At 31.2% G+C, this 26253-nt stretch overlaps 1 protein-coding gene across 4 annotated transcripts in view; it reads left to right on the forward strand.

Annotated features, from left to right (window-relative positions):
* LOC132733772 (protein phosphatase 1 regulatory subunit 16A-like) overlaps positions 1 to 22227 on the forward strand; it is a 68409-nt gene extending 46182 nt beyond the window's left edge. Inside the window, exons 9-13 of one of the 4 annotated variants that reach the window (XM_060720451.1) lie at positions 2649 to 2766; positions 6149 to 6223; positions 10995 to 11036; positions 13787 to 13913; positions 16044 to 22227. In XM_060720451.1, the coding sequence (XP_060576434.1) occupies positions 2649 to 2766; positions 6149 to 6223; positions 10995 to 11036; positions 13787 to 13913; positions 16044 to 17009 (1328 nt within the window). In that variant the 3' untranslated portion in view covers positions 17010 to 22227. The remainder of the gene's footprint in view (positions 1 to 2648; positions 2767 to 6148; positions 6224 to 10994; positions 11037 to 13786; positions 13914 to 16043) is intronic. The other 3 variants (XM_060720452.1, XM_060720453.1, XM_060720454.1) reach the window with 3 other exon arrangements.
* The last annotated feature ends 4026 nt before the right edge of the window (positions 22228 to 26253 follow it).

Here is a 26253-nt window from a genome sequence, read left to right on the forward strand (position 1 = left end):
ATTGCAAAAATCAGAAAATACCATAGAGCTGCAGCCCTTTGATTGATAATTCTAACTAAAAAAGGAGACATGCTCATTATACAAGTGTCAGCAGTGTAAGGATTAAAGGTTAACCTTGATGTGGAATATTTTATTCAGGGTTCTTTCTTTGTAAACAGATATATTAACCCTTACCGCCCTAAATATCTAAAAATAGACTTGTCTATCTTCAAATCTGGCAAAATCTGTTAATAATTTTTAGGTAAAATCTAATATACAGTAAGTACTGACTGATGTGCCAGATGACCTTGGTCTGCGTTGGGCACATGGATAGATTCTGTAGCCACCAGAATCTTGTATCGTAACTTGTACAAAGGCAGGAATAGTTTTGCTTATTCCAAAATTAGAACTTGAGGGACGTTTTTAGATTCAATAAGGAGAGCTGCTGGTGTAATTTGTAAGCAAATAGAATAGAGAGAAAAAAGATGTTTACTACTGGGAATGTCACCAGATTGATTTATGACCGGGCATTGTTTCTCTCAATTGCTTCCTAATGAAATCAATTTCCTTATAATGAAAAACAAATCATTATCAATATTGAGTTGAGTCAACTGCAGTGTCTGGATTTTCAGATGTTCGTTTTGTTTGGTGTTTGATATATAACACGCATCACTCCCTTAAAGCCTTCAGATCTAGCAGACTAGTACATTAATCATAGTAAGGGTTTTGGGAGGCTTGCTGCCTGAAAATATTTCAAAAATAAGCCTGTTTAATTCTTTTTTAGCTCTACTATTCATAGATCAGGGCGAGCTGTTGTACGCAAACTGGCGTCGGCGTCAGATTTAGGTTAAGTTTGTGTGTGTAAGTTGGTATCTTCAATACTACTGAAGGGAATAGGTTAAGACACTGTCTTGAGAGAATACTAGGAGATCACTCTCTTTTAAAGGCCCATAACTCTAACATGGATTTTGACAGAATTATGGCCCTTTTTACTTAGAAAATTCTACATTATCCAGGCTCTTGTTTTTACTATCATTAACATTAACGATAAATAAAGCCTTTACTTACTTACTTACTTACTTACACAGGGGATAGTTGAGTTCGCTGTCCTCCAAACAACTCCTGTTTTTTCCATTAATTGCCTTTATCATATTGTTGTTGAAGTCAAAAAGCTTTGATGTTTTTATTCTTTTTGATATGTAAATTTTTTAAGAAATTAGGTTAAGATAATGTTAGTTTGATGAGAACATATTTCTTTGCTTTACTAAGTTACATACTATTAAATCAATATTTGCATCCTATTTTAAAATCATGTTTCTTTATTGGACCAGGGTTAGGGGGTGTATTTGTCTGTTTCAAACAAAAGTTAATGGTTTCTATAAATTTGTGAAGAAATTGCTTGCAGCATTTAAAACACTTAAACAGGTTCGTCTTTTTACTGTGGTGCTCAATGATGGATCAACAAGTAATTATTTAAGAAATGGTCTAGACCTCAACTGTTCTGATTATTATGTCAGTGTATAATAATCAAATTTGGTCAAGTGTTAGTTGTAGTTTTATTTTTCATTTCTGTATTAAAATGGGTTTGTAGCGCAACTTTCCAAAGAACAGTGAGAGCTTATGCACTCACCCAGGCGTCAGCATCGTGGCCACACTTTGTTTAAGTTTTTGCTTGCAATTTGGTATTTCCAAAACTACTGAACGGAATGTGTTGAAACTTCACACACTTATTTGTGAACATAATAGGAGGTCACTGTCCAAGACCAATAACTCTTTACATGGATTTTGTCAGAATTATGGCTCTTTATGAACTTAGAAAATACTGCATTATCCAGGCTCTTGTTTAACTATCAAGCATTGAGAATAGTTGAGCACAATGTCTTTCCTACAGCTCTTGTTCATAACACCTTTAGTAGGTTGAAGTTTATGTTCATTGAGAAACTTAAGAAGGATAATTACTTCTTTTAATTCAAATGTCAAGGCCAGGTTTAATTAGAGATCTACTTAAGGATAACATCTATTTCATTTGACAGATAAGGAGGATATTTAACATCTTTTTAATTTGACAGATTTCATCCCTTTATAAACTTGTATACATGTATATAATATAGAGCATTATCATCATTACGAATTTACAAATGGCAGGTCTATTGTTAACTTAAAAATGATCTTTCTCCAAAATCATAAATTATTGAAATGTGAATGCTTGTTAGAAAACATAATTATATTCTTTTCTTATATTATTGATACAGTGCCCTGTCATTTAGACTGTTTTTTCGTAAAATACATTTTAGATGAGACAGAAACAGAGAATTGTTGGAGATATTATGAAAACATTATCTGTAGTTATAATATCAATAAGTAAAATTTAATGAAATTACATTTTGTACAAATATAACAGATTTGTGTGCTGTTAAGTCTCATACAGCTTTCACTGAAAAGGAACTATAGGTTTATCCTTTGTCCATTCATGAGAAAAATCTGGATCCTACCATAACTCAAAAAGTACAAAAACTGTTTGTTCATGTCCTTTCATTTTTTAGCTCCACTAATAAGTATTATTATATTTACAGATTAAGATGAAGATCCTAATGTAAAATCCTATGATGATATATTTACAGATTGAGACGAGGATTCTAATTTGAAATTTTATGATAATATATTTGCAGATTTAGCTGAAGATCCTGATGTAAAACAGAAGATATTAGACCTCAAAGATGAGCTAGAGACACACAAAGCAAGTCGGTCAAAGGACCATGTACGCAACCGCAGGGTGAATACACGAGGGTAAGCTCACAAATAATTGTAAATATCTAGTATTAGATCATGCACACTGTCTGGGTTTAGTTTAGATGGGTTTTCTACAATCCCTAGGTACACGATAGTGTCTCTCTTTATTTTAATATTGTCAACATTGATGAGATTTCAAGATGAATTTAGACGTTCAAATTGTTGGCATGAGTGTGGACTGACTGTTACAATAGATGATGTTATAGATTGGAATGGTGTAGAAATGCATTTTAACTGTAGATATAACATTAATTTGTCTGCCTTGATATATATGAAATGTTTTATTTGAAATGTTGTTGTTTAAAATTAAAATTTTGACATTTGATGTTTTTGTATTGAGAATGATCTTTGGTTATTTCTTTCTCCTTTAGTTGCATAGTTACTGCTTTATTCTTGCTGGCACATTCCCAACGATTTCTTTAACTTATTAACTATGATTAAACATACTGAACAAGAAAATTTATAACAGATTATACAAAAAAAATGAGTTTTAGATATGGATATACAATGCACCATTGACATAAAAATATATATAAATCAAGACTGGAATTAGTTTATTTAGGTTTACCTGTAGTTGCTGATTTACTGAAGTTAATTAAATGCAACAGGTATTATAAAAAATCTACCATAACTCATAACAATAATGAAACAAAAAACAAAAAAAAACAAAAAATAATTTGAAGCTTTATCAAAACATATATTAATTACATGTATATTATAATTATATACATGTATATGAAATATAATCATGCCAAATTTAACACAGACTGCTCGGTATTTGGCTATGCTTCCATTGAGACAAATCATATCATATAAAATAGATGCATGGCATTTAACTGAAATAACATAGTAACAAAAACAAAATGTAATATTAGAGGCATTAACAAGGATGAAATATTTATAAAGCAAATGACAGATATGCCTACTGCAGTTGTTTGTATAATGTTTTATTAATTATCGCGGAATTATTTCAATTAACTTATGATTAATATTTGAGCCGCGTCATGACAAAACCAACATAATGGGTTTGCGACCAGCATGGATCCAGACCAGCCTGCGCATCTGCGCAGTCAGATCAGGATCCATGCTGTTCGCTTACTTACCCTATTACAGAGAGCAGCATGGATCCTGATCAGACATGCTGGTCGCAAACGCACTATGTTGGTTTTGTCGTGACACGGCTCATTTCATTTTTCAGATAATATAAATAGTTAGAAATTGTGTAATAGAATGAGGTCGTAGCAAAGTCTCCGTAATGTCTGAATATTTCATTTTGCAAATTCATTTTTATTTTATAACAGAAGCACCAGTAGAAATGCAGAGGGTTATATGTATAAATTCTGTAGTAAACTATATTATACAGGTTTAAAATTTGTGACTGTTGAAACAGATCCTGTTCTATAACTACAGAAAACTGGCACTAACAAAAGTTCTGCCATTATTGAAAGCCTTGTCGTCTGCTTACAGACAAATAATTGGCTGTTTGAAGCAGATTAAATTTTGGGCAAAGGCAGTGATCATGATGACCATAATAATAATATTATTAAATTGTGTAAATTACTATACCAAGTTAGTGTATTCTTGACCAGTACAGTAGTTATAATTATGTCACCTCAACATTAAAGGAACTCCATTAATGTCCAAAAGCCTAAAATTTTTAAATTCTTACATAGACCTACTGGGTCACTTAAAAGAGGAAGATATGCAAAAGATAATTAAGAAATAGACTCAGTATTAAATTGAAAATCATATTCTGTTTTTTTTTAATTAGCCAGATTTGAGTAAAAAGTGTTTGGATTAGTATAATTATTCTTGAAAAAACAAAGTGAGCAAAATTAATGATCTGAAATTTTTTCACAAAAGATATTGGTCTAGACCAACATCAAATGGAACATAAATCTCGAAAATATTTCCAGTCCAGTCATGTCAAAAAATCAATGGAGTCCCTTTAAGTATGAATATAAAGTTCACTAAATTTGAACACTGCAATCCACAGCCCTCTTGCATTTATACTGGTGCTATAATTGCCTGCAGTTAAGATGTAAATGTGTGCTACCATAATGTACTATGTTAAGTTTTTATTGCGCATTTGTACCCTCTATTTTCATTGGTCAATTGTGCTGTTTATATTAATTATATATTACACAGCTTTTGCAAATTTTTTACTATTTGAAACAAAAGAATGCAAGTGTGCAGTATAATAAATTCATGAGTATAAAAGATTTTGACACTGGTTATAATTATGGCCATTTATAAATTGGTTGTTTGCCATATAAATCATGGCTTGTTGTGGCTCTTGTTATATGGCATTGCAAATATTTATAATTGATCATATATTACCCTGTCAGAAATCTTTATGTATAACTAATAATATATAGTTATTTCCCTTAAGAAAGCTCTGGATTTCTCCATCATTTTACTATTATATATATAAGTCTATTTCCATGTATTGCAGTGATGTTTTACAAGGCATGAATGTAGATTTTGACTTATCCTGTGATAAATTATCCAAAACAGACTACATGTTTTTTTCTATGTATTTGTGTCTTTTTGTAATAAATCACCCAGGGACTGTCATAACAGGATGATAGGATTGTCTATATTCTACAGGTTTTCTATATATAAAATATATGTGTGAAAATATATTAAGGATTGTATAATATTATATTACTTTAAACAAGAAGATTTTGGAATGACTTAATGGTACAAAATTGTAAAATTTCATGACAGTGTTTATCCTGCAATTTTCTATTTTGAGCTTTTTTTTTTTTAATCAAAAATGCTTATTTTTTAAATTTTTGTTGTTTTATTTTTGTGTAATTTTTTTTTTTTTTTTTTTTTTTTTTTTTGGTAGTTATAATAAAAATGTTGCTATTGTATTGACTGTCCTGTTTAATTCTGTCATTTGAATATTGCCAAGTTTGGTATTGGAAAATGGCCAGCAAATCTGAGCAAAACAAGGGAAATAACTATGACAATTGGAGAGGATGAGATTTCAATTTTTTATATCTTAAAATTTGTTTCTATTGAAATCTGGAATCTATCGAAAGGAATCATTAGATGTTACAAATAGTTGATATAATATTACTGATATAGATTATATTTCACTGATCAATATTCAGTATATCACTCACGTTCATAATGTTTGTGCCAGTGATTACTGGTATAAATACTACCAATTAACAGCCAGTTTTCACCGGATGCACATTCATGCGGTCTTGACCAAAGAGACTTTTTTTCAAGTATTATTATGGAAAGTATGAAATCTCAGCCACTCTCTATATATATTACATTGACTGTAAAGTCACTAACATGGTTCGTTATAGGTCAGTGTAAAAAACTGGTTAATACATTGCTTGAATGCTTTTTCAAATTTCAGCCTTTATTCCAGCACCGGTTCTTTATATAGCTCTAATGGCTCTCTTAATGAGAAGCCCTCGTCCCATGGGCACAGGTGATCAAATATTTCTATACATATATCCGTGACAGATTAACAAAAAAAACAACCAGTCAGGGTTCATTTGCTGTAACTTAATCTAACGCAACATTTTAAGCAAATTCGAAAAATGTTCATTACTTCCACTATGGGAATACGAATTGTGAAATGGAAATTACAAAATTGCATCTTTTTTATTCTTATCAATAAAGAAGGTTTAATTATATTTTTTTGTCAGTTACATTGAATGTTCAATGCCACTTTATTCAAATTGTTGAAATTTAAATTTTGAGGAAAACAAAAAACAATTTGGTAACAGCATTTATTGCCTGTCTTTAAGTTGATCAGGTATTTGTTGTACACCATTCCTAACAAGATGAATTTGATTTTATTACCAAACTGAGCTGTTCATTAAGTAACCAAATCAGACTGTAGAGAAATGTTAATCTTATTTTGTATTTCCATTCACAAACTTAGACAATTCCCATATTTTAACTACAAGCAACACAAATTACAACAGCATATTTTTAGTAGTCAACCTTGAAAAAAAAAAAGAAAAAAAAAAAGTTGTGATACAGAAGCCAATTAAGGCTGAAGATTAATTAGAGTTAAGATTATGTAAATGAACCCTGATTCTGACATTAACCTAGGACAGCTGCCTATTTCAAGCTTGTTTGGAATGGATAAGATTATTACACATTTGTCTGTTTCACCACAGGAAGGTTACGCAATCAGCAACCAGGCTTCATCATGATGTTAACCATGGAAATCAAAACTTTTCAAATTTTCATCAATTTGCATTTTAGAGCTTTAACATTGTTTTGTTTAATTTTTTTTTTTTAAATTCTGATTTCGATTATAAAGCAGTGATTGATTGATAAAATTTGTTACAATCTCAGGAAATACAAAACATCTCTTAAGAAAATGGATTTTTCTAAGTAGGGCTATTAAGTCATTATCTGACGTCAAATAAGGATAAAGTGTAAACGAGCACACGCACCGCGTAATTTTCCACGGGCAAGTTGTCTTAATGATTTATTCAATGATAGCATTTGATTTTCATGGAAAGCTCAATTGAAGAAATATTTTTTTATTTCGGCTGTATAATCTACTCAGTAGCGTATTAAAGATTGCGATGGAGATATTAAAAGCCAGGAAAGTCTTAGGCTAAATTTTTAGAAATTTAGGGTCGTTAAAGCTAGTTATAGTTAGGAAAGGAAATTCCAAGTAATATGCCCCAGAAATGTACTAAAAAAAGGTGAAAGTTACAATGTTTTTATAGTAGGTTAGGAGGGAAAGAGAGTTTAACTAGACTAGTATGAGTTTGAATATATGGTATTTTAATCTGTTCCGGTTTTTCTTGCATGTTTTTTTTCCCAATTCTATACAGGCTGTAGTTTTAAGCTTAAACTCAAGAAGTTTGGCTGAATTTCCTTTATTTAAATTTTTTTTGGTCATTTCTTGCATGCAAATGTGAAATCAAATCATTGAAATAACATGTCCCACTTGCTAATTATATTTTTAAACTTATTAAACATAGTTTATTCATTATTTTATTTCCTTTCCGTGGGAGGTGGAAGAGCCCTTAAATGGAGGATGTAGTAATAAATGTAATGCCAATGTAATTTGAGAATTTAAAAGACAAAATTAAGTTTTCATTAATTCTTTATCATAATTTTGAATTAGTTGCATTAGATTTTACATGTTTCTTTACTTAAATCATTTCCCATATGAGACACTTAATCTTGGAAAAACAACTTCCCCTTATGCAGTAGTACATTTGTATTAGATTTTTATACCAAAATAATTGGTAATTTCCTCACTTAATCATCTAGGCATTTCAGGTTACGTCCTTTTTTGGTAAAAATATAAAAGCAAGTCCGAGGCTCTGGATGGGGAGAGTTGTAAAGTTCTAGCAAGCTTCATGGTATAATGTTACAAAGAGTAAGAGCTTAGACAATAAAAAAAGACAACTTTATTACACTTTACAAAATGTCTTATGCGAGGAAAAATACGGAAACACATACACATTCATTAAGACTTTTTTTTTCCTCTCGGAGTTTAGAGCTTAATACAGATTTCTTGTACAGTCAGTTTGTTACATCATTAATTTGCTGCTTTAAATGTCTGACAATCTTGTCAGAGAAACATGGGTACACTGTCATAATTGGCTTATAGAAACAAAGCATCCCCCCATCGAGAATCCATAATAAGATGAAAACTCAAGTTTTATGGCTCAGCTTTGTTACGTTCATCATGATTTTATGGCTTTCACAAATCAAGTTTGCACGAATTTCTAGGACAGTTTCCTGAGAAAAATCAGAAGTCAAAGCATAAATTGATCAATGAATGGGAAACGTTCTATTTTAAATCATATGTATCCAGAAGATTTAATGCAATAAATATACATGTATTTAAATGAAGTAAGCGTTTTTCTCAACGTGATTAAAAAGAAAATTCAACTACAATGTATGCCATCCGAACAGATCACTTCTTTTGGAGAAATTAATTCATTTTATCTCTTGAGAATACTTGAACAGATGGATGCTTGATTGTTATATTTTAATTCGAAGGTCAAAGGTTAATGTTTTAAAAGTGTTAAAAGGTCAAAGGTCAAGGTCAGGAATAGCCAGTTTCAAACAGGTTTGAAGTCAGCTGACTGTGTGATTTGAATGTACATCTCCTTACTGACAATTTGTATTAAATTTCTCCTTTTTTTCCAAACACTTACTATATATACACAATGTACTTAGGCCTCTTTAATTTGATATGTAATCTTTTATGTTTTATAATTGATTTATTTTTTGTAGTAGTACTCTGTATCAAAAATACATACATACCATTCAAAATATTTTGATAGCATTTACATTTATTATTCCCATAGATCTAGAGAGGAAAAATAGTTCTATTTTAATTTGGTATCTATTTTATTCTGATAAGCAGTCATTTGTTGATTTTGTCTCCTGTATTGGTCTTCAAGTTATATAACCAACCTTAAAGGATATTTGTTTCTGAAGTGATATTATACAGTCCCTATTGCATAATGATAAATTTTGAGGTTTCATTTAATTTCCTCATGAATGACAAACAAAATGTTCTAAAAATAAGGCAAGGTCATGATTATTTTTTTTACTAGTATGTGGGAATGGACTATTCTATTACCAGACTTGAGTAAACCTGCAAAATCTCAGATATAGAAATAAGGAGTGCTTTTAAAGACTATAATTGAAATGGCTTTATCAGTAATACATTTCTTTGTAGAAGGGCTGTTCAATTTACAATTCAGATAGTTTTTGTTCATCTTGATAGTGTATAATGATAGAAGAACATTTATTAAATGTTACCTCTGTGTGCGTGAAACAGTAATATCAGAATCATGATACCTTAAATATGTGGGGATAGGTTTTATGTGATATTAGATTATATGGTACTGTATATATAATTACCAAACCCATATCACACCCACAGCCTGTATTGTTGCCAATTCCAGGGTCAAGGTGAAAATTAAATCTCTCAATATCGACAGTCTGAAATGGCATTGGCTTGTGTCCAGTTATTTAAAATTATTTGGCCTTCATCGTTGAATGCCTTAAATTAATTCACAATGATGCAATAAGATTCTTAGACAGTTGGTGATAGGTGAATTATATGTACTGTAAGGTCATATATCACATACATTAATAATTATACCTACTATTATATTTCAATAGCAGTATTGTATTTTGCATAAGTTATATTTTAAGGTCAAGTCAAAATAAAAAATATTCTTTTCGTTCAAATGGTATTGGATGGTAGTCTTCTTTCCCGCACACAAGTGTAAGGGTATACGATAGCTTTCGTCGGTTTTCTTGTCGCCATCTAAGATTCCTTGACCTAAGTTTCATATTGCATGGGTGCATGATTAGAGATGACCTATTGATTTAGGTCACTAGGTCAGGTCAGGTACAGGGCCTTGCTTCAAAGCTTTCCGCCATAAATCTTTACTACGTGTATATTTAGAGTAGTCATGAGTATCATATAAGGTGCTTGCTTTAATCAGGTCAATTGATCAAAATGCCCTTAACTAATTCTTGACCATTATATTTGTAGATGTTGTGTAAAGGCCCCATATTTATACAGGTAAAGAGGTCACAGGGAGCTCAAAAAAGACTTTTCTTAAATTGGCTACGACAATGTATATATTTTGACATTTTCAAATTTGAAGCATGTAAGAATACATAACTTAGCAATGCATCTTATAACTCAATTATGCAGGGAGGTTGACTCTATGAGCTCTAAATGGCTCATTGTTATTCTGAAAAGTGGTAATGGGAGTAATTTCACGTTCCATGATATAGTGGAGTTTTCAGTTTCTATATATATATTAGCAGATAATGATAGTGTGATATGTAGAAGAATAATTTTGCAAATTGAAAAGTCAAAGTGCAAGTAAGAGGGTGGTTTTCTTCAGCATGAATACTCAAATTTGTTATTTACTCAATATAATTAAGCATTAGGACCTGCATTACCTAAGAAAATTAATTATTTCAACCAAAAGTAATACAGGTAAAAGTAGATAAACAGTATATGTGAACACCATTTTTGAGTTTTAAGAAGAACAATATGACTTGCCTGTGTGTATGTTTTAAAAGCTTTGGAATCCAAGTAACGCCTTAAGATTTGTTTTAATAAGTTTTGGTTACAGGGAATTGATTTTTGTTTTTCAGCTTTATTTTGCAGTTATGTTTTTTTTCTTTGATTACTGGTTTATATTGTTACTAGTATTTAACATTATATGAATCACTTTTAGGTCAACTAGTTCTTCATTGAAACAGTCATTAAATACACCAAGGTATATCATCTAGTTGTATATATATATATATCATCTTTTTTTCATAATATACAAGCTTTTTGTGTTGTAACACATCTTATAGTGATGCTAGGTCTGCTTGATTCATGCAAAGAAAATTAACCAAATTGTAACATGACTTGTCCTGAAATTTTGACGGAACTTGTTCTGAGAAAGACCTGATTTGGTCTGAAGAAAAAAGATTTATATAGGGCAGTAAAGATAAATCAGGAAGTGACCTTTGGTCCAAAGGAGACTTGTTATTTTGCATAATCACCCCATTATAGCATCAGCATTTACATTTCTGGACTAAATAAAGTCATGCTGATTTTGTCGGGGATTTTGTGTTAAGGCTGTTGCTTAAGCACTAACTAAAATATACATTACAAATGTAAAAATTCTGATCTTAAGTATGAAAGTATGGTATATGTTTTCATTGCATGTAGTATTTCATTGTTTAAAAGGCCAAATAATATGATTTACTGCGTTCCCGATATTTTTTCATGACAAAAATTGCTATTATATAACATTATTCGGTTATTTATCTGAAATTATCTGTAAATTATCTGTTGTCAGCTTAACAGTCTCAATTTCTCTATGCATATTAGAACAAATGAGCCGCGTCATGACAAAACCAACATAGTGCGTTTGCGACCAGCATGGATCCAGACCAGCCTGCGCATCCGCGCATTCTGATCAGGATCCATGCTGTTCGCTTACAAACTCTATAACAAGTAGAGAAACCGATAGCGAACAGCATGGATCCTGATCAGACTGTGCGGATGGGCAGGCTGGTCTGGATCCATGCTGGTCGCAAACCCATTATGTTGGTTTTGTTGTGACGCAGCTCAAATTTTAACCTTTTTCCTGTTTGAACAAAAAAACTATGCCACAAGTGTAGAGCCGGGCTGGCCTGACCATTAGTACAGTCTCTCCAGGCTTTTACTCTGTTGGCCGATTAACTGTAAGTTTTCATCTTAATATCCCTAAAACCAATAATGGAATCAGCTTAAAACATAGAGACTGGGCAAGTTTATTTTAGAAAATAGGTTTATATTTACATACACGTAATTACAACTTACAAATACAATTCAATTTCAGAACTTAGGCTTTTATTTTTCTGTTCCAATGAATCAAGCAGCCCTCGATGTTTCTGAAGGCCATTTGTAGCACTTGTGCCTGTCTTATAGGATTAAAGTGCATGGCATGCAATATGCTATGATGATTCTTTTAGAAGGTTGCATACGAAAAAAACTGTATCATGTTTGCTGTTGATTTCATTTATTTCTGTAAAGTATATGTTAACGTCTTTTTACAATATGATATGTCGAGAAATTATCTAGTTTAACAAATTTCATTATTTGATATCCCCTTAAAACCTCTGTCCACTTTTTGACTCCTCCCATTTTTCTTAATATTTTGATAATAGTTTTTGTTTGTTCAAATCATAGTAATAAAACTTAAAGTGCATTACTCACTTTTCTCATTTTTTTTAAATTTTCGCATTGAAATCTAATAAAGTAAAATCTAAGACATGTCTGACTATTTAACTTGTTTTCAGTAAAAAGTAACATATGCTATTGTAAATGTGGCGTTTGTTTTGACTTACTTTTGGTTGAATGTTGTCATAACAGGGTGTTGTCACCATTATACATTACATAGATTATTATTTATAGTGAACAAAATATAAATATTATTTTTTAATTAACTGAATGAATAATATCAAAATTTGGTGTGTGATAATGTATGGGTATTTAGAGGTAAAGCAAGAATGGTGTGTTGGTGATTTTAGACTGGTACATGTACATTCATTATAGGTGATTTTAGACTGATACATGTATATTCATTATAGGTGATTTTAGACTGGTACATGTACATTAATTTTAGGTGATTTTAGACTGGTACATGTACATTCATTATAGGTGATTTTAGACTGGTACATGTACATTCATTATAGGTGATTTTAGACTGGTACATGTACATTCATTATAGGTGATTTTAGACTGGTACATGTACATTCATTTTATTATACTATAATCTTAAATGATCTCCATATTTTCATGTACTGGTTAATCTAAGGGTCGATCATATGAAGAAAATTAAAAATGTTTAATAAAGGGATTGGCAGAATTTTAAATAAAGAAATTTGAAACCTTTCAAAAATAATTAAATGGAAAATTGAATTTAAATTGTTTTAAATAAAATAATTTAATATTCTTGTCCATTTACTGAAATTAATAATCATATCTATTCATTAGAATTTGTAAACATAAAATCTGTATCAAACTTTCTTCAAATAGCATCTGAATTAAAAACATGATCATCTCATATGAGTTTTTGATAATTTTTGTTTTCTAGTAATTGCATGCGTTTGTAAGCCTGGCATGCTATTGGCATGTAATTATGACTGTTTTCTTTTTTTATGTCAACTTCTAAATATTAGATTAAATTCCTCTTTTTTCCTTAAAATAGAGGAGAGAAAAATATGCTCATGTTGTAATTTTCTTAGAAGGCTTTTTTATTGATTTTGATTTTTTCTTGTAACAATTAGATTATAAACTGTTTTCCATTATTTGATCTCTTGGTTTTAGCATGCTTCATTATATAAAAAAAGAGCTTCTCAAAGTTTGAAATTCATTCATTTATTCACATATTTTTTTTTTTCGTTTTAAAACACAAATTCTCGGAAGGGAATTCATTTTAATGAGGGAAATTGGAAATCATGAATTTGATGTATTACCTCTATATTTCAGTGCTTCGATAAGACGGACGAGTATGCGGGGAGAAAAAAGGCCGTTGTTTAAGAAGGAAGCGAAGGAAGAGGCTCTTCATCCATTTGGTCAGAGTTTAGGTGATGATGACGAGATCGGAGATTATATGGTATGTTATCAGTGGTCATTTAAACTCTTCAAAACTTAATGATTTGAAATGGTTTATATATTTGAAAAAAAAAATCACTTTTTAGCTCACCTCACCTGAGCACAAAGTGTTCATAGGTGCATTCATTGTTAATGGCATCAAAACTTTTTCTTAACATCTCCTGTACCAATAGGCCAATATTATTAAAACTGAGCAGTGATGTTCCTGGTATGACATACCAGTATGTAACATTAAAAAAAGTTGTTAAAACAGTGGTTTACCATCTAACAGTAGTTAATGAAGACATTGAGACCAGCAATATTTATCCTGACCAAACTTCACAGGAAATGTCTGTAAGAAATGGTTTGAATTTAACCCTTTGTTAGCAAATGGCTAATTGATTTCCTCAGCTTTTGGATTGTCTATTTGAAATTTAAGGTAGTTTAGTTTCAAAACACAAACATTGTACTATTAGTACCAACAGTATAGAGCCTGGTCAGAATACAGAAATGTGCTAACAAGCCTTGGTCTATACTAGTGGCAGAGGCTAATCACTGAAGTTATGTTAGTGATTTGCCAAGCGTTTGATTTGTAACAGTTCATTTAAAATTTTAAAGGAATGTCTAAATCAAAATACAAAAAAATGTACTACATGTACCAGCATTATAGAGCTTGGTCAGACTGCAGGAATATTCAGTTTGGCAGTGGTTCTTATATTAGAAAATAATGATGGCAAAATCTCTTTTGGTTCTAGCAATTAAATTACTTGTCTTTTGTAAGAAATGTGTGTATTCATCAGTATGTAACAATGATTTATTCTGAAGTTACTAATTGTTTAATCAAATGGGGAAAAACCAACAACTAAGAATAATGAATATTTTCATCTTGGGACATCTAAAGTCTTGGACCAAGATATAAAAACAAAAAAGTAAAAGGTCTCTTACTAGTGTTCCAGTTAACTTTGGGGGGTTCATTGGTAATTTCATATAAAATACAATTTAGAGTTCATCATATTATTAAAAGTTTGTTAGTATGATAAAATGTATGAAAGTATCGGAATATTTGATTATATAAATTAACTTACTGCATGATGAAAGCAAATAAAATACCAATCTGTTTTTTATCTAGCAATTTTTGGGAGGACATCTCCCTGGAAACCAAAACTGTTCTCTTTAGTGAAATTTTTTATATGAGGGAAACGTGATTTACCATAATAAAAAAGTAGATGGGAGTTTCGGTATAATTACTATAATGTAAATCAATATTTGAGGAAAATGTGAAATAATACATAAAGTATCGAGGATTGGCAATAAGAAATTTTGCACTAAAGTCACGAAAAAATGTTGAAGACAAGAATTTTGAAAATTTAAAAAAAGTCTTTGATATTAGTTTGATTTATAGAAAAGGTTACTTGTACAAAATTAAAATTTTGATAAATTTAACTGGACAAGGATATGGGAAACAATATGTGTCATCATATCAACACATACATAATGGAATACTAATGTGCATTGTGATAAAATAGAGTAATATCTGCAAAATTATGTCGCAAAATATCATAATAATTTCAAGATTTTTTTTAGCCCGACTATTTGAAGAATAGGAAGAGCTTTTGTACTCACCCAAGCATTGGCATCCCACTTTGGTTAAGTTTTTGCATGCAAGTTGGTATCTCCAAAACAACTGATGGGAATGGGTTGGAACTTCAGCATAGTAGGTCATTGCCCATAGCCAATAACTCTAACATGGATTTTGACAGAATTATTGCCCTTTTTGAACTTTGAAAATTTTACTTTATTTTACTATCAAGCACTGAGAATAGTCAAGTACGCTGTCCTACTGCTGTCCTACTCTAGTTTATAAATAAACAGTTTTCTATGATGCCTTAAAACTGTTAGGACAAAAATTATTCTTTTAGAAATAAACTTTGAAAGCCCAGATAGTCCTACATTGCTAGATTCTGTTAATTGTAGTACAGATCCCACACATATATGTGTATTAACTACAGTATACACATGTTTATTCAAAAAAAAAAAAAAAAAAAAAAAAAAAAAAAACAACCCCAAAGGATGCTAATACAATATACAAGTTTGACTGAATGCAGATATTAATGTTATTTTACTGTTACAATGTTGTTTCTTCTCTATTTAGGATGACAACAAGGAGAATTTACCGGCTACAAATATCGATGATGTTAAAATCAGCATAATTGAAGACGAACCTGACAAGCATCGACACGAAGCTAAAGAGAGACATGAGCATACAGAGCGACACAAAAACGATAAACATGACAATGTTAAAACATCAAAAACTGTGCCTCCTAATTCCAGAGAACCAGTAAGAAACTCTCAAAAAGTAAAAGAGAATATTTCAAATGAACAAATTGCTCAGACAGCCGCCAGGGGAGAATCCCAGCGGAATAAAAGTGCTGAAAGTGAAACTAGGAATTCTCGTGCCCCAGAGCCTATTCATGTTCATATGGGCAGGGCGGAGTCTGGTCCTAAAGGAGGCTCACATTCCCCGCAAGAGTCATCAAGATCCAGAGAACCTCGACCACAGAGCAGTAATAATGATGAAACTAGACCACAGGTAACCAGTAATCAACCTGTGGCCCCTAATCCTCAAGTTAAACATATTCAAGGCAGTTCTGGGATATCCAGAACGCCATCATTCCAGAAAAAGCGAGAATCACAAAGACGTAGAAGTCAGGATTTGTTAAACACTTCTATAGAACAAACAGAAGAATCTGATCAAGCGCGGTACCCTACCGGTACTGGTACCGGAACTCTAGCTGATCTGAAAAAACAACGGTCAGAACAACATAAGTTTGGTAACGGTTTGGACGCGCAAGTACAGAGTTTGTTCTTGCACAGTTTAGCAGGTGATGGAAAGAAATACAGCAGTAGCAGTGCAACAACGCCGCCTCAGCAAGTTCATAAAGAGAGCACGCAAAATGGTAAAAACGTTAAGAACAATAATAACAATACGACTGGCCAGTCAAGGCCGCCGACTTTTATTTCAGATAGTGGACCGTTACGGCGTTTCTCGGCACCGAGTTCAGCACCAGTTATAGGCGAGGACGATAAGTTTAAGAATGATTGTTGTGTGATTTTATGATCAATCACGGCAGGCGCAGAAATTCCAAAATTATTGTTAGACATTTCTTTTTATATATTGTTACTTATATTTTTTACCCGCCAAAGTTAATTTTTATATAATTCACTTTTGGCATTGTGAGGCATGGAAGAGGATCTTTATTTGTGTGATATAAAATTGACATATCTTGTGTAGTCATGCACAGAAATTGTATAGAAGAGTTATTATAATATTGTAAAATATATGTATATAATTATATATATTATATAGAAATAGGCAGGCCTTTTACAGAATTTTTATGGTGTACATGTTAAACATTTGCTTTTGTTTTTTGTAGATTAATATAAACAGTAGCCTAGTAGCTGACAAAAAAAAATATTTTGTTTTGATTTTTTTTTTTACACTTTCTATTGAAAACATGATTTATCATAAACCATTACATGTATTCTATAAAGTTTTATGGATTTAAGAAATATTTTGTTGCATTTTGTCATAATCAGACCACAAAAACTGTTTTTGCAGTACAATGTACTTTAGTTGTTTTTCCTTTTTGTGCAGTGACCAAAATATTGCTACAAATTTGAGGTTAAAGTGCATGGTTATATGGTGTAGAATTTGTATTTTGTTTAATCAGATCATTTTCAATGAAATGTAGTTTTTATATGAGTTTGCTCTGATAAAATGATAGGAACAGGCAAGCTTCATGACTTGTTACTAAATATAGGTCAAGGTCAGTAAAAATAGATTCTACCAATGCTTTTTTTTTATTTATTTAACTTTTAGTAATATTGTATAGTTTGATGCAAATATCTTAACAATTATATTAATTTTAAACACTTTGCAACTAATTAACATGTAGTGACCAGTATTGAATATGAAAATTAGTTGTGTTGAAAGTGACCGGTAGAGAGGAAGGCAATATTTTAGCTGTGACATGATATTTGGTTTTGCTTTTCAAATTTCTACAAATTTTGGTCGTTATTATCACTTATAAAATAGACTAAATCTATCCATTCGTTTTTCAAACTTCACATATAATGTCTCTTATTATAATCAGTTTGAAAGATTAAAATTTCTCTGTTTATAACTGTGTTAATTTTGTTTAGTGTATCTATGTGCAATTACTAATGTTAGTTATATGGTAAGATAAGATCATTACTATTCCTATTTTATAATTGAAAGTAAATTGTCACATGTAATAATTTAACTTTGCTCAGTCTCCCATTAAGAAACAATAAAATATATAATCAGTTTACAAACACTTTACTTTAGCTTTCGACATTTTGTCTTCTAAAATAATTGATGTTTATAAAAAAAAAATAAAAAAAATTGTAATGAAACATTTATCAAATAACTGACATTTATAAAATGATATTTTTTTCAATGAAAGATTAATACTTAAATAGGTACAACAGGAAAGTTTAATGATAAACATTTGCCATTCTAAATTTAATATGACTTGCAAAGCTTTAAGTTTGAATTTAATAAATTTTAGCCATTTTGATGTTACAATTCTTACATTACACATCTAACAGCATAGTGTGGCAAGACTGCGCGGATGTGCCAGCTCACCTGGATGTGTACTAGTGACTCAGGCCAGTTATTTACCGTACTCTCTCTTAGCACTGTAATAGTACATTAGAGTGTTAGAATGGTAATTTGCCAGTATATATTTCTTTTATTTATAAACAGTTCTAAACTAGCAGGATGATGTTACAGTCAGTGATTATTTTAAAATTTAATATTTCAGAAAAGCTTTTTCATGTTAACTACATGAACTGCATTTTATACAGTAAACTTAAAATTAGTTTATTGAATGTGTATGCGCAGTTCTAATTTGTTGAATTTTAACAATGTTTAATTAAAGACAGTATTTTGTATCATAAAGATAAAATCTACTGCTTTTTTTAACAATAGAGTAAATTTAGAATATAAAATATGTAAGAGTACAAGATCATATAATTCAATTCCATTTTTATCAGAAGAAAAGAATTTCTTCATGTAGCCCAATAATTATATCTTTACATTAAATATGAAAGATTACTTCACAACACTCCATAATTTTCTTGCAATTGATTCTGCAGCTTGCAGATTTAATGCAGAATCAGATATTTAACTCTGTATAGCCAGAAAGCCCCCATCTGTTTTTAAAAATGACACGCATTCTGGGATGTAACATATGACATTTACTGGAAATATTAATTTTGTATAAGAGTGCCTAGACACTTGACAGAATAAACTTTAACAAGGGAGTGAGATAGGTACATTTGTATAGAAAAATGGAAAGATGTTTGCGAATATATGTGTGTTATATTGAAATAATGATGATTATTAATTCTCCTGTCTGTTAAATTAATATTTTGAGAACAATAGTTTTGTTATCTGACAGTATTAGTGGTTTAATTATTCCTGCAGTAACTCTGAAGTTGAACTTAATATTTTTTAATTAATCACGAACTTGGCTTTCAAGCAGAAGATAATATATTATTGAAATATTACATAACTGCTTTACTAATGTCAAAAAATATACGCCAGACCAAATTATGTAATCATACTTTCATTTTACATTTGGCTCTGTTTATAGACAGATTCTTTAAAACAGGTGGTCACTTGGTCATTTCAAACAGGCTGTAGCTTGTATATTGTCAATTTTTAGGTTATCACTTTAAATAGATGGTCACTTTAATACAAATAGATGGTCACTTTAAAACAGGTATTCTTAGTGACAGATGTTCTGTTTGAAACAGGTGACCTTTTCAGAAGGATGTGCAAATTAAACTGATTACAATTTTAGAAAAATTGCCATTGGTTATAAAGAGGTAGGCTCTTTTGAAAGATGTTCTGTTTAAACCAGGTGAGCTCTTTAATGACCAGACCCTTAAAATATTTAACAAAAGAAGTTCACTTGTCATATAGTCATCATTTTCAAACAGATGCTTATTTCACACACAACATAAATCAGCTGCTTTACAAAAAAAATGTTTATTTCTAGAAATATTTTCCTTTGTACATAATGTCTCCAATTGCTTAATTAAACTTTAGATTTTTATTTTATCAAAGAGATTTTTTAATTTGTAACTTCTTATATTTTATAATGTAAGAGCTCTCAGTTAACATTCCATTTTTTCATGATAATTCTTCTGTCAGGGAAAGTTTGTATTTCTATGTTTTTATTGTTGAAAAATAAGATTTTTAGATTGTGTGCTCTACAACTCTCCTTTTCATCACTATTTATGTCTTGGAAAAAATGTGTATTTTCATTGCTTATTATTCAAAGGATGTGAAATATGGTCAGCATGGTCTGGGGAAGGTTTTTTTTTTTAACTTCATTTAAGTTTATGAACTGTAGTAAACAGTAAAATAGTAGATTTAGCATTTTTAATTTAATTCATGAGCGTAGAACTTATAAAGGCAAGCTTATAAGGTTCTGTGTAACTATTACAAGGCTAAATGTCTAAAATAGACTTTTCCATGTTTCAATTTGGACAGAACCATTCATTATTTTAGGGATATTTCAAAATATATATAATGACTGAATAGCAAACAGTGCAGACTGTGATCTTGGCATGGATATATTCAGTTTCTGCCAGCAGGCCAAATGTTGATAAATTGTTGATATATGATATTATAATGTTTCTTTTTAGTTTAGAATACTTCTTAAAAAGGTTGTATTTAATTATTAGCTATGTCCTCACTGCCGGGTGTTGGGATCCCAGACTGGGACAAACTCCATTATATTTGATGGAAGTTATTTAGAGAGCTTAATATATAGAGCATACCGTAAGTGGCTTAACTGTGGGGGTCAAGCTAGCTTGCAGATGACCGGTGTCTGTACTTTAGAGCTCAGCTTCTGCACAGAAAAAATTTAAAAGAAAAAGCGCACCTGGCTTTCATCATTCAGTAGTAGTGCTGGAAAGTCCCTGTGAATTATTCCTTTTGTTAACTTAAAACATAACAAGATGAAAATAATATATAAGGGTGAGTGTTAATGGTTTTTCCTTTACTTTAATTTGTAAGATTATAAATCTATGTTTTATTTTTATTTAATTATTAGTTTGTCTGTTGTGTATCTAGTGTAATTGGCATTAATTAAAATTCTCAAATAAGATATGTTTTTAAAATGCTAGCTTACTGTCTTAGAGTGTTAACTTAAAGGAAGCAAGAGAAAGGAGTATAGAAGTTTATTATTTCAACAAGTTTAACATAGCTCTGTTTATAAGAAGTAAATGTTTCTTCTACATGTAATTTATGAATACATAGGAATACTGTTTGAGTTTTTAAACTCCCAATTTTTATATTGGGTGAAAAGGACAATAAAATATTGTAGAACCTTTTTATGTTGGTATCCATTACAAAGTTTTCAGTACAGAATGTGTACAGCTGTTTATATTGAAAATTTATATTTTTGTATATGAACAAATTGACTTTTTGTTTGAGTTCATGTTTAATTATATTGTATTCCAATTGTGTAAATGTTTCCACAACTTATTCAGAGATTGACAGAGAACAATTGTGTAACAGAAAAAAAAGTTCAGTACAGTCAAACTTGTGAACAAAGGTCATATACTAGGGAGATACCGAACATGGCCTTTATAGACAAGTGGGCTTTATTTTGAGGTCATTTTGTTCTTTTTCATCAATGAAGGATTGACAAAAAGTGGCCTTTATTTACAGGGTGACTTTTGTTCAGATGTGGTTTTTAAACAAGGTTTGACTGTATTATCAAGTCAAATGTATCCATGGCTTCAAGATTATAAATTTTTTATTGGACCCTGTCTCGAAACTCAGGATTATCAGGGGTCCAATGTACATTCTATGCCAGTTTCTAACAGATCTGAGTTAGAGCTTAGAAAATACAGATATAATTTTACACATTTTAAGCAGAAGTAAAAATGAGATGAAATTTTATGAATTTATAATGAAAATTAAAAGATTAAAATCCTAAACAGTTTTTTTTAGAGTCCCATATTTTTGCACACACACAAAATAGTATGAACTCCTTGCAAGTAGGTGTACCTGTTTATTCAGGGTTGTACTGTAAAATAAATTACCTCCCTTGTTTTCATTAATGTAAAAGGAGGTAACTATTGGATGTTATATTTCACTGATGAGTCTGCTTATACAATAGGCTGCTGACTTTGGTAATCAAAGTGCAATGTGTAATAAATTACATGTACAAATATTTCACACTGATTTATCAGACATATTAGCAAAATAAAAACATATTAAACATCTGAAATGTGTTTCATTTATTCTTTATGCACCATATAGGAAATCGCAATGTAAATATGTCTGCATTTTTCAAATAGTTGTAGAAGGAACTTGTACAGGACTGTTAATTGCTGTCACTCTGTGCTAGGGGCTCACACACCCTAGCAGACTTGTCAGATCTGACACATTTAAGGTCCACTCACCTCAGCTTTTGTCAGGACACTGGCAGCTCTCTTCATACAATCTAAGTTGTGCCGCCTTAAACTTAACCCCAAGCTGTACAGAGTATGCAAATTTGCCGTCTTAAATGTTGCATCAGATCTTCAATCATCTGCTAATGCCCTGTGCCTTCTAAACAATGTGCACTTACCTAGGGGAAGGGAGAAGTCTGGTGGAAGAAGACCTCTGGTGCCCCTTTATGGATTTTGTCAGACATTATAGGGTACCTTATCCATGAAGTTCCTGTAGCTAATATGATTTATACAGTAACAGGTATAACAGTCACAGTTTACAAAGATAACTTTGCAGTGTCAACTGTTCAAATGTGAACTTGCCAAAATACTGGTTGGTAAACCATATTGAGTCCTATTTCCAGAAATGGCAATTATGCCTAAGAAATGCTATCAATGCCCAATATGCCTCAGAAATGCTTCAATGCCCATTATGCCTCAGAAATGCTATCAATGCCCATTATGCCTCAGATGCCCGTTATGCCTCAAAATGCTATCATTGCCCATTATGCCTCAGAAATGCTATCATTGCCCATTATGCCTCAAAATGCTATCATTGCCCATTATGCCTCAGAAATGCTTTTATTGCCCATTATGCCTCAAAATGCTATCATTGCCCATTATGCCCCAAAAATTCTATCATTGCCCATTATGCCTCAGAAATGCTATCATTGCCCATTATGCCTCAAAATGCTATCATTGCCCATTATGCCTCAAAATGCTATCATTGCCCATTATGCCTCAAAATGCTATCATTGCCCATTATGCCTCAAAATGCTATCATTGCCCATTATGCCTCAGAAATGCTATCATTGCCCATTATGCCTTAAAAATGCTATAATGCCCATTATGCCTCAGAAATGCTATGAATGCCGATAATGCCTAAGAAATGCTATCATTGCCCACTATGCCCCAAAAATGCTATCATTGCCCATTATGCCTCAGAAATGCTTTTATTGCCCATTATGCCTCAAAATGCTATCATTGCCCATTATGCCTCAAAATGCTATCATTGCCCATTATGCCTCAAAATGCTATCATTGCCCATTATGCCTCAAAAATTCTATCATTGCCCATTATGCCTCAAAATGCTATCATTGCCCATTATGCCTCAAAATGCTATCATTGCCCATTATGCCTCAAAATGCTATCATTGCCCATTATGCCTCAAAATGCTATCATTGCCCATTATGCCTCAAAATTCTATCATTGCCCATTATGCCTCAAAATGCTATCATTGCCCATTATGCCTCAAAATGCTATCATTGCCCATTATGCCTCAAAATGCTTTATTTTTATTTCTCATTTCAGGTATTTGTTACAGTTTTAAAAAAAATTCATTTGCCATATACATGAACTACCTTTTACTTTGTCTGTTGACAATTGTTATAATTATAGTGAACAAGCGAGGTTTTACGCACACGTAAAATGGCTGCAAAGGAATGGTCAGCTGTGCCCTGCATAATTTGAGAAGAGCTGAATAGAATATCATCTTTACGAATGTCCGTTTAGATATGCGTAGTTGTGAAAATGGAAATTAAAGGGGATTAGGGTTGCCATATGGTTATTCAATTACTTCCATACTAGTTCTCATTTTAAACTGTGACAGGATGGGTTTGATGAAGTCATTGCCATAGGGATAGTTAACAAAACATGGATAGATTGAAAAATCAGATGTGACAATGCAATGCAACAGCCCTTATACCAATGTGTTTTGTCTAATGCAAAACAGTTCCCCTTCAGATGGAGACAAAATGTTTAAATAAGATTTAATTTTAGTCTGGTTTCAAGATACATGTAATTAGTTTTGATAAACTACCCTCATTACATGAAACCAGACAGTTGTACAGTCCACTATTTGTATGCAGAGAATAGAAAACATTGTCCTTCCATTTGAAGAAAATGTAAAATAAAATGTTTTGCAACAAAGCAAGAAATTTAGAATAAATTCCAAAGTGTAAAATGATGGATGTGAATGTAATAATGTACTTAACGTATTGTCATAGATGACACAAAATAAATCTTGTCATTCTGCAGTAAATTATGCATTTTATTCAAAATCATATAAGAAACCGACTGCTTAGTATTTTGGAATTGTAAATACTACTTTGTTAACATTTTGCTACCTTTATAACACATGACTGCACTTCTGTTTACATTCAGCACTTAGTAACTTTCTTCAGTTATTAAACATCTTATATGCTCTTAATCCATAATTAAAACATTATTATACACATGTTTGACATTTCTAAAGAATTAAAAAAATATGGGTTTCTGATGCCTTTTAATGGACTTGTCCATCTTTCATCACAGACAAAACCATTCATCATGATAGGGAAAATTTCAAAATAAGTTCTGACTGAATAGCAAACAGTACAGACCATGATCAGACAAATGTGCTGTACAATTTTGGTGTAAAATGGGCACATGGGTAGAATCTGTTGCTGCTAGCAGGCTAATGGTTACAGTATTGTTTGGTTATACGGCCCACCAACATAATTTAGGTTATATGGCACCAAAATAGGAAAGATAATTTTTGGATAACCTTGGGTGTTACAAACTTAAAGCAACACCAGAAGTCAAAACCACTTCACCTGCTGAAGCCAAGAGATGCATAGACTCCAGTACATGTAATTTATTTTATTTGCCTCTCATGATCACGCAGGGATAACAAAACGGTGGCTGCAATTCTGATGCCTCAACCCTTAAAGGTAACCCTCAGCTACAAGGGGAAAGGGTCAAAGTAAACAGATACTCAAAGTACTTCACTTTTTTACAAAACACACATGGGAAATGATTGTGAAATTATTAACGTCAATAAGAAATATTAAGAATTTGTTTTTTCATTTTGGAAACTTTTATAATTCTCTCAAGAATTGAAATAAGCGTGACCAATGAATATAACATCATATAAATAGATAGCCTGTCAAAAGTAAAGTATCAATGTATCACTCTCAGAGGTGGTTTCAGACAGTTTATTTATATATTTTAATGAACTTTGAGAAAAAAAGCCATCACTTCTTCTTTCATAAATCATTTTCTCAAAATCTGACAAGAACCACTTTACGATTTCTTTAAAAAAAAAATATAAAAAATTTGAAAATATAAATTGCATTTTACATGTAGTGTCTGAGGATGGTATTACATACTGTAAATTCACTTAATTTTGTGGGCATAAAATTTCATGGTTTTGTCAAAAATATTTTTTCATGGATTCTTAAATTCATTAATTTGTTAATCTATTTTTCCAAAAGGTAAAATGTTAATAATGTGATTCAAAATAGTAGACAAAATGAAATTTCAATGGATCTTCACGTTCATTGACTTATCCATGAAAACCATGAAAATTTAGTGCCCAACGAATAGTAATGATTTTACAGTATATGAGTTTGTATTAAATTACTGGAGTCATTTATATCTGGCAGAAGTAGCATTCCTACAGATTTGTTAATGTTTAAGAAATCTTAAATATTTTTTTAATGGGTAAAAAATAATGTCAAGTATATACAAAATAAAGTTATTTAACTTTATCAAAATCTCTTCCTATCTATATTTAAATTACTAGTACAATGTACTAGTAATAGGCAAAAATACACAAAAAGAGCTTGTACCTTGTTGGCACCAAATTAAATGGACCAAAGTATATGGTGACAAAAAAATAGCGAAATCTTCCATATTTTCAAACATGCATAATGTCACCTGGATTGTGAGTATTTCATACATTTCAAAATACACGATTTATACAATGCTGTCAAGTTTAAAAAGAAAAAAAAATGCAATGAAACTTGATTCAAATGGAGGCATGCTGCTTTCAGACACTGGAA

This window comes from Ruditapes philippinarum, unplaced genomic scaffold, assembly GCF_026571515.1.
Source record: "Ruditapes philippinarum isolate M1 unplaced genomic scaffold, ASM2657151v2 ctg487_1_1_1_1, whole genome shotgun sequence".
In the NCBI taxonomy this organism is placed as follows: domain Eukaryota; kingdom Metazoa; phylum Mollusca; class Bivalvia; order Venerida; family Veneridae; genus Ruditapes; species Ruditapes philippinarum.